A 10,135-nucleotide genomic window follows, 5' to 3' on the forward strand; every position below is an offset into this window, starting at 1 on the left:
TAAATACTAAGTTTGTGGACCCTAAATGGGTGTTATGTTAATGGGTGTTTAACATTGAATATGTATATAATGGTTGGTTGATATATATTTACTTCTCATTCTTCATTTATTGTTGGTGGTTGCAAATATTAACAAGTGCCATTAAACTCTTTCTTTACTTGAAAAAATGAGTTAGGGTTTGGTAGAAGTAAATATCAAAGACTCAAGGCTTTAAACCTTGTTTAATAGAATCGCTTAGGAATAAGTGAGTTTTATTTGGCATTAATTGATTGCTCTTAATTGCAACTCTTTTATATTTGGAAAAATCATAGAAAGGAAATATTACCCAACTATTGGAAAATATTGGGTAGTCATTTAGAAATCATTTGCATATCTAAAGAACCTTCCATTAGAAATATATCATATCAACACCAATATCATTGCACTTCATTGAAGGGGACACAACCTTGGTTTCCTTAATCAAATTATTTACATTCTCAACGTTACAATTAGTTATATCTTCAAATCAAAATCATATCATACTCTTGTTACAATTAACGGAATAGAATTATGATCTAAGTCAAGTAGCACACTACTCGAGTAACCTTTTCATGCCTATTCCCTGTGGGATTCGACCCCAACCTTGTTGGGTTATTATATTTGACACCGACCGCCTTACACTACTTAATTAAAGTCTAACTTGAGCGTATCAAATTTTGGCGCCGTTACCGGGGAATACGGTTTTGAAATTACTAATTAGTGTGTGCTTTACTTTACGTCTTATTTTATTCCATCAAACTTTGCTTGTTTTGCTTGTCGTTGATAGGAAGACATGACCGAATATGAGGAAGAAATGGAAGAAAATCCTTTTGCGGGCATAGATGAGTACATCGAGGATACAAATGCTATTGTACCTCCGGTTGTTGGTGCTGCAACTTTCAAAGTGGAACATGGTTTAATCTTAATGCTTAAAGCGTAGGGGCTTTTTGGGAATTCCACTAATGATGATCCAACACAACATCTTAGAAACTTCTTGGGTGTGTGTGGGATGAGATGCATAAGCAGAACAACATCTCAGATGATGCCCTAAGGTTGAGGGTGTTCAAGTACACGCTAGCTGGGGACGCAAGAAAATGGCTTCAAAATATTCCACCAAATTCCATTCATTCTTGGCCTGAACTTGTCCAAGCATTCTTAGCTAAATGGTTCCCGCAAAGTAAGAAATCTGAGCTCCAGGATAAAATTTTCTTTTTCAAGCAAGTACCGGGAGAACATCTACATGATGCATGGGATCGATTCAAGTTATATTTGGTGAGGTCTCCAAATCATGGTTTTCCGGATTCTATCTTGTTGGAGAAATTCTATATGGGGTTAGATACTATGAACCAATCTATAGCCAAGAATGCAGCTGATGGATCTTTTATGGACAAGACATTCGCTAGGATTACACAAATCCTTGACAAAATGGCACAACATAATCAAGCTTGGCACTTAGAGGACACCACAAGTGGAATTGAATATGGTTATCCTTCCTTGACCACCATGATTAAGGAGAATCAAGAAAGAGATCAAGTAATTGCAGGGCTTGCCACCAATGTCAATGTGTTGACAAAAATGTTCACTAAAAGCAAAATGAAGAAGGTACATGTGGTGGAAGATGTACAACCATCATCAAGTGACGATTATGAGGAAGCCAACTATGCCAACAACACTCAAGGAGGCTATCAAAGGCAACAATACCAAGGTCAAAGACAACAAAATCAATGGAGGCCTAACCCGCAAGGTCAAGGTAACCAACAGTGGCAAAATAACCAAGGTCGCTCAAATCAAGGAAATTGGAATAACAACAACAACTTCTCAAATCGGAGTTCAAACCCTTATGTTCCTCCAAAGGGTCATATTCAAATCAAGGTTCCTCAAGTGATTCCAAGTTGGAAAGCATGCTTGAACGGGTATTGCAAAATCAAGAGAAGTCCAACACTTCTATGAGGAATATGACCGAGCTTGTTGGTTCTCATACCGCATCTATTCAAAAATTTGAGATACAAATGAGAGTTCTTTCTAGGGAACAAAATCCGAAGAAAAAAAGGGGCACTTCCAAGTGACACAATTGCGAACCCAAAGGGTAGTGGGAGTGGTCCAACTTCTCATATCATGGAAATTACTACTCGGAGTGGGAAGGTAATACAAGGAGAGAGTGAGCAAGTGGTTGAAGTAGAAGAGTCCGAACAAGAGCTGAGGTTGAAGAGACAAGGTTTGTTGAAGTTGAAAAGGTTCCAGAAGAGTTGAAAGTGCAAGTAGTAAATCGGGAAGAGGTAAAGGAAAAGGTAAAAGAGATACCAAAACCTCTACCACCTATTCCTAGACTTCCTCCTCCTTTTCATCAAAGACTTGTGAGGAAGATTGATGATAGCAAACTCGAAAAGTTCTATGACATTCTCAAGCAATTATCAGTAAACATTCCATTCGTGGAAGCATTTCAAGAGATGCCGGGTTTTGCTAAATATTTGAAAGACTTTATCACCAAGAAGAGAACTACCAAGAATGAAGTGGTGAATATGACTCACCGGGTTAGTTCCATCATTGCAAAAACTACCGTTCAAAAGAAAGAACTCGGGAGCTTTCACTATTCCATGCACTATTGGGGCGCGTAATTTTGTAAAAGCCGTTTGTGATAATGGGGCTAGCATCAACTTAATACCTCTTGCCATTTACAAGCATGCGTGGTTAGGTATGACAAGGCCAATGAGTATGAGATTGCAAAGGGCCGATCGTTCCATAAAGATACTGGTGGGAATTGTCGATAATGTGCTTGTGAAAGTGGGAGAGTTTCATTTGCCTGCCGATTTCGTAATCATTGATTGTGCAGTTGCAAAAGAGATCCCTATCATCTTGGGGAGACCATTCCTTGCCACAGGAAGAGCACTAATGGATTCAGAACGGAATGAGATCAAATTCCGTGTGAATGATGAAGATGTTACATTCCAAGCAAGCAAGGGTACAAAACTACCACATGAATATGAAAGTATCTTGGTGATTGATGTTGTTGATGAAGTGAAAGATGCGGTTGAAATGAAGATGGAAGAACAATGCCTCGGTGAGGCGTTGACGGCTATTTTGGTAAACTCGATGGTGAAGATATGGAGGGGTATATGGAATCAGTCAATGCATTGGAGGGGCTTGGGTATTACACTTATTCTCTGAAGAAGCTCTCTCTCGACTTGGAGAATAGAGCCACTCCTCCCGCAAAGCCTTCTATTATTAAGCCACCGCAACAAGAGCTCAAACCACTTCCACCGTAGTTGGGTATAAATTTCTTGGCTCAAATGATACTCTCCCGGTAATCGTTTCTTCTTTGTTGAATGATCTGCAGGTAGAACAATTGTTGGATGTCTTGAAGAAGCATAGTCAAGCTATTGGGTGGACAATTGCAGACATCCGAGGGATTCCTGCCAGAATTTGCGAACACAAGATCCAATTGGAGAATGAGACTAAACCATATGTGGAGCATCAACGACAGCTGAAACCATCCATGCAGGAGGTGGTAAAGAAAGAAATCATCAAGTGGCTGGATGTCGGGGTAGTCTACCCCATTGCCGATAGTTCGTGGGTGAGCCCGTTGCAATGTGTGCCGAAAAAGGGAGGCATGACCGTGATTGAAAATGATAAAAATGAGCTCTTCCCAACAAGAACGGTGACTGGATGGAGGGTGTGTATGGATTATCGGAAGCTCAACAGTGCCACGTGCAAAGACCATTTCCCTATGCCTTTTATTGATCAAATGCTTGATCGGCTAGTGGTAAGGTCATTCTATTGCTTTCTTGATGGATATTCCGGTTACAACCAAATCAACATAGCATTGGAGGACCAAGATAAGACAACATTCACTTGCCCTTATGGAACTTTTGCCTTTAGCCGGAAGCCTTTTGGTTTGTGCAATGCTCCGACTACTTTTCAAAGATGCATGATGTCCATCTTCTCAGACATGGTGGAGGATTTTCTAGAGGTTTTCATGGATGACTTTTAGGTGTTAGGTGACACTTTTGAGCATTGTCTTAACAATCTTAGACAAGTGCTCAAGAGATGTGAGGAGACCAACCTTGTGCTTAACTGGGAGAAATGCCACTTCATGGTGGATGAAGGCATTGTCTTGGGGCATAAAATTTCAAAACATGGCATAGAGGTTGACCAGGCAAAGATCGAGATAATTTCCAAGCTTCCTCCACCTACTTCATTTAAAGGTGTCCGAAGCTTCTTGGGGCATGCCAGATTCTATAGGCGTTTCATCAAGGATTTTTCCAAAATTGCAAATCCCATGTGCAAACTCCTTGAGAAAGATGCAAAATTTGTGTTTGATGAGAAGTGCCTCAAAGCCTTTGAGGAATTGAAAAAAAAGCTCACCACGACACATATTATTGTCACACCCGATGGTCTCTTCCATTCGAACTCATATGTGACGCCAATGGCGTAGCTATTGCGGCAATGCTTGGAGAATGCCATAACAAGGTTCTCCACCCGGTATATTATGCAAGCAAGACACTCAATGGTGCACAAATGAACTATACTGTGACTGAACAAGAACTTCTTGCCATTGTTTATGCATTTGAGAAATTCTGGGCGTATTTGTTTGGATCCTAGGTGATAATGTACACAGACCATGCTGCTATTCGCTATCTTATGGCAAAGAAAGATGCAAAGCCTAGGTTGATTCGGTGGGTCCTGTTGTTGCAAGAATTTCACTTTGAAGTCAAAATAGAAAAGGGACAGAAAATCAAGTGGCGGATTATTTATCAAGGATTGAAGAGGTAGGGAGACCAAAGGAAGATCTTGAAATCAACGATGATTTCCCGGATGAACACATATTGGCCTTATCTAACATTTTTGCTCCTTGGTACGCCGATATTGCTAACTACTTGGTTAGCGACCATATTCCAGATGGATTGGAAGCTTATTAAAAGAAGAAGTTTTTGATAGATTGTCGGCAATACTATTGGGAAAAAACCATTCTTTTTCCGTGTTTGTGCTGATAACATCATCAGAAGGTGTGTTCTAGGAGAGGAGATTATGCCAATTCTAAAGGCATGCCACGACTCACCGGTCGGGGGTCACCATGGGGGAAATCGAATGGGCGGCAAAGGTGCTTGAATGTTGTTATTATTGGCCGTTGATTTACCATGATACCAATCAAATAGTCATGGATTGCGACCAATGTCAAAGGCAAGGATCAATCTCCAAGAGGCATGAAATGCCAATGCACTTTGTAATAGAGATAGAGATCTTTGATGTGTGGGGAATTGATTTTATGGGCCCCTTTGTACGCTCTTGTGGTATGAAATATATCTTGGTAGCTGTAGACTATGTGTCCAAATGGGTTGAAGCAATTCCCTTATCAAACAACAAGGCAAGGAGTGTGACCACATTCTTAAAGAGAAACATATTCATGCAGTTTGGCACTCCTAGAGCCATTCTTAGTGATGGTGGGTCTCACTTCTGTAACAAGGCTTTCATGGGGCTACTAGAGAAATATGGCGTCAAGCACAAGGTGGCCACACCGTATCATCCCCAATTATGTGGCCAAGTTGAAGTTTCCAACCGAGAGATAAAGAATATTCTAGCAAAGACTGTTAATGCAAACAGGGCCGACTGGTCAAGGAAGCTAGATGAAACGTTGTGGGCATACTGCACGGCGTACAAAACCCCTATTGGCGCTTCTCCTTATCTATTAGTCTTCAGCAAGGCTTGTCATCTACCCATAGAACTGGAACACAAAGCCATGTGGGATTTAAAAAGGTTGAACTTGGACTGGGCTGAAGCTACAAATTTGAGGTTAACACAACTCAATGAAATGGAGGAATTCTGTTTCCATGCATATGAAAGTGCAGTTGTGTACAAAGAAAGGATGAAGTTCGTCTATGACAAAAAGATCTTGGAAAGGGAGTTCAAGTCAGGTGACTTGGTTTTGCTCTTCAAATCAAGGCTCAAATTGTTTCCGGGCAAGCTCAAATCAAAATGGTCCGGTCCATTCAAGGTGGTAGATGTCTCCCCTTTTGGAGCTATGGAATTAGAATCGGAGGATGGGGTCCGAACCTTCAATATAAATGGCCAGCGAGTCAAGCACTACTTGGGCACAGATGGAGAAAAACACTTGGTGGAATAGTTGGCTCTAAAAGATGGTCCGCGCCCGATCAATGAGTGAACACAAAGAAAGGCCAACTTCGTCGTGCTGCGACGTTAAATAAAGCACTTCATGGGAGGAAACCCATGCGTGGTAACATCCTTTTTATCCTTTAAATTTTAACTTTTGTTAGATAGATTTAATTGAGCAAATTAAAGTGTGTGTTAGAGTGCAGATGATTCAAAAGATCATAACACAAGGTAAAATTGTGTGTGAAAGGGAAGAAAAGTCACAATGGGAAGTCTGCTACACATATGCGGCCGCATTTTAACTATGTGGACCGCATAGTGGTCGCAGACCGGGACAGTTTGTTTGGAAAATATTGGTGTTATAAATGCGGCGAGGATGTGAACTTTGCGGACCACATTTCAGATATGCGATCGTACAAGTGCACCGCATTGTGTCCATGCGCAACTCCAGTTTAAACCACCGCATAAAACTTATGCGGTCGCATAAGGTGTTATGTAGTGACTTATGCACCACAAACTTCACAGGTAAGTACCCCTACCCCTTCACACATAAACACACACCAGCACTCAGATTTCCCTCTTAAACAAAACAAAAAAATAAAAAACAAAAAGAAAACGAAACAAAAAGAAAAAGGATAAAGGCAAATTACTGGTGTAAACAAACGATCCTGGAATGAAACAAACAATCGCACTTGTTGAATTCATCTACCAAAGTATTCTAAATTCTCCAGTCCTGGTATGTTTTCCTTTCCAAATTTCATTCCTGTAAATTTTAGTTTAAATTTTGTTGTGTGTTTTCCCGTTTTTTGTTTCCTTTAGTTTTTGCTTTTGTTTTCCTCTTCGTTATTTGGATATCTACTCGTAATGGGGGGTTCTTGGATAATTAGTTTGGCTCGGGGTGCTAGGCAGTGAAATTAGGGTCACCATTGTAGAGGGTGGAGTTCAACCCGTTGAGTCAAATCGTTGAGGAAGACGACTTTTGTGGACCGCGTAGTCGATTTGCGGTCTGCATTGTTGCCGCATAACAAACCCTAGGTGGACTGAGGAAGATGACAATTTGCGGAGGTTTTGCGATCGCATACGTGATATGCGGATCACAAAGCCACTGCATACCTAAACAGTTTTTGGCCCTTTGTAAAATGCTGTTTGTGATCGCAAATTCATTTTTGCGGTGGGTTTTGCGATCGCATAGTGTGATTTACTTTCCAAGCATATAGTTTGCCGATGGTTATGCGAACCGCATAATGGATATGCGATCGCATAACCCATCGTATAATTGTTTCCTTTCAACAGACAAAAGTTTTGCGACAAGTTTGCGGTGCGCATAGTGGTTATGCGACCGCATAACCTATCGCTTACTTGATGTTCTTTGTAAATATTTTTTCCCTGATGCCTTCTATGTTTCTCACACTTTGTTCTTTGTAGATATGGCGCCCAAGAAAAATATTGCTTCCAAGAAAAGGGCATCCACCAATCGTCAGGCACAACGAGCCAAGAGTTCACGACCAGAATTATCCCAACCTACTGTTGCATATCCCTCCCAGTCTGATAAGGAGGAGATCTTGCCATCAGTCGACCTACAAGCTGAGGCAAGAAGAGAAAGGGGAGATGATTTCCAACTCAGGTTTGGGGTCAAAGGCTTTAGGGATCTCTATAGAGAAGGGCTCACGAAACAGAAAATGCTTGCCGAGAAACAAGTGAGTCTGAACGGGCTACAAGAGTAGTACCCTCACATACTGGAGAACATCAAAGCGAGAAACTAGGAGTGCTCCACTGAGCTGCCTGATGATTATAATGAAACATTAGTGCGTGAATTTTACGTATCTTATAGAGCCTCCAGAACACCTCACCACAAGCGCAACAAAGTATTATGTGATACTGTCTTGGTTTGGGGGAAGCAGGTGTTTTGTTGCTGTGATACTATAAATGAGTTCTACTTTCCAAACTGGAGATCGGGCATAACTGAGTATGACACCAAATGGGACAACAGAGATAATGAGCGTGGTTGGATAGCCTCAGTGATAGCCAAGGGGACCCGCGCTTGGATTGACCCTCTGCATAAAATATTCAAGGAAGATCTCACACAAGAGGGTAGATTCTGGCTTAGCTTTGTCACCTCTCGCTTGATACTGTCCCGAATGAGACTAATATAAACATTGAGAGAGCTCTTCTCATTGCATGCATTATGAGCCGGATCAAAATTAATGTGGGTGGCTTTATCTTCCGAGAGTTAGGGGTTCGGGCCAAGCAGACAGCCACGTCACTTCCATTCCCGTGCTTGATCAAAGCCCTCTGTAAGGATGTGGAAGTCCCTTCAATGCCACACACTGACAAGACGGGAAAAGCGCTGAAGGATACTGATATCACGCGCATTAATGACGTGGTGCCACATGTAGTTGTTCTCCACTAGAGGTTCAAATCCCGATTCCTGCTAATACAAAGATCTTAGACTCCTATTTCTCCTCAAGCCACAGTAGCCTCCACTTCCACTCCACATCCCACCTCTCAGGCCACTATTGCACAGCCTTCTGCCGCACTGCCAGCTGTTTCGAAGCTCAGTCTCTTAGCTCAACATGCAAATGCTAAGGTAGAACAGCTTCTGAAGAACCTCCTAACACTCATCAAGTAAGCATTGACTTCTATCCAGTCCTCAGTGACGGCCCTACAACAGCAGCAAACATCTTATGGGTATCGCCTGAAGTAGCTTGAGGTGCGGGTTGAAAATATAGAGCGGGGTGAGGTTGGAGGATTGCCAAAGCTCTGTGATGATGTTTCCACAATGAAGACTGAGCTCCACAAAATGCAAAATCTGGAGTTCGATTTATCATCCTTTATGCTCGAGGAAGGAGAGCAGGGAGCGGGCATGTCCGTGGATGGATTAGATCTTGATTTCTCCACCTTGATGAAAACTCCTGCACCTCAGACTATCGGGGCTTCCCAGCCTCCAACTTCCCCTACACATATTGACATCCCTTCTGAAGAAGATTTCAGACACTCTGCAGAGTCCGAAGGTGGGGAGACAGACGAGGGGGAGATTGATAAGGAGTCATGGTCCGGAGGATGCGGGTCCTCAAGAGAAAGGTAAGCAGGTTATTGCCCCTACAGTTGTGGAGGAGGAACAAGTAGATGTTCAAATGGCGATAGAACATTCGCTAGCAGACATGGTCATCCAAGCAAATCCATCGACTAGTCAGCCATCAATGGGCGAGGCTAGCAGCTCACATGCCCCAGCTCCAGTGTCGGGCCAGTTAGAGATCCCTCATCCATCAGTGGAGGTCACTCTTCAGGTCGAGATCTCATCGGTCCCAGCTTCAGCATCAGAGGATTACCCCACCATCATTCAGCCGACTTCCGACTCCCATAGCGCTTAGTGCACCTCAGGGAGCCCCTAAACTCTGTCTTACATTCTTATGCTTTGGGGACAATGCATGCTTTTCAGTTGGGGGTGGGATAGCCTTGTATAAGCTTTTTTTGAACTGTTATATACTTGTGTTATTTTAGTACATATGTTATCTTTATATATATAAAACAGGTAGATAGTTGGATGCATGTTCATCTTTAGTAATTAGCAATGAATTCCCCTTGGTTATTCTTTGCCGGGTTCTTTTCCAAGGGTGTAATAGTAGAACCATGTCAGTAGGATGAAACATTTTGACCGGTTTGGTGTAATTGTCTAGTTTCAAGCATGTATGCTTGTAAATAGCATATACCCTTCCATTAATATAAAATAAGAAGAAGAAATCAACTGTGTGAAATTGACGCTCGCTCTTTGACTCTATGTTTACCTAGAGCTATACATGTATGTATGATGAAAGCTTCGAGTTGCCAAGTGTTGACTTGAGGGCTAAAAATATGTTGAGTCAAACAGCTCGTGTGCCATGTGTGTGAGTCTTTGTATAAATAATTCTTGTGTTTACTTCTGCCATATAGAACTTGCTCGGTTGGTCATTCGATGCTAATGATAATTACATTTGGTCGGAGAAATGATCACTCAGGCATTAGCGGGCAAAGC

The 10,135-nt window shown here is 42.0% G+C and overlaps 1 protein-coding gene across 1 annotated transcript; it reads left to right on the forward strand.

Moving 5' to 3' along the window:
• Positions 1–1,032: 1,032 nt before the first annotated feature.
• LOC138868365 (uncharacterized) lies at positions 1,033–2,633 on the forward strand. The gene is made up of 3 exons (XM_070145916.1): positions 1,033–1,768; positions 2,045–2,160; positions 2,253–2,633. Exons 1-3 carry the CDS (start codon positions 1,033–1,035, stop codon positions 2,631–2,633), a joined length of 1,233 nt encoding a protein of 410 aa, XP_070002017.1.
• The last annotated feature ends 7,502 nt before the right edge of the window (positions 2,634–10,135 follow it).

Source organism: Nicotiana sylvestris, chromosome 5, assembly GCF_000393655.2.
Source record: "Nicotiana sylvestris chromosome 5, ASM39365v2, whole genome shotgun sequence".
NCBI lineage: Eukaryota > Viridiplantae > Streptophyta > Magnoliopsida > Solanales > Solanaceae > Nicotiana > Nicotiana sylvestris.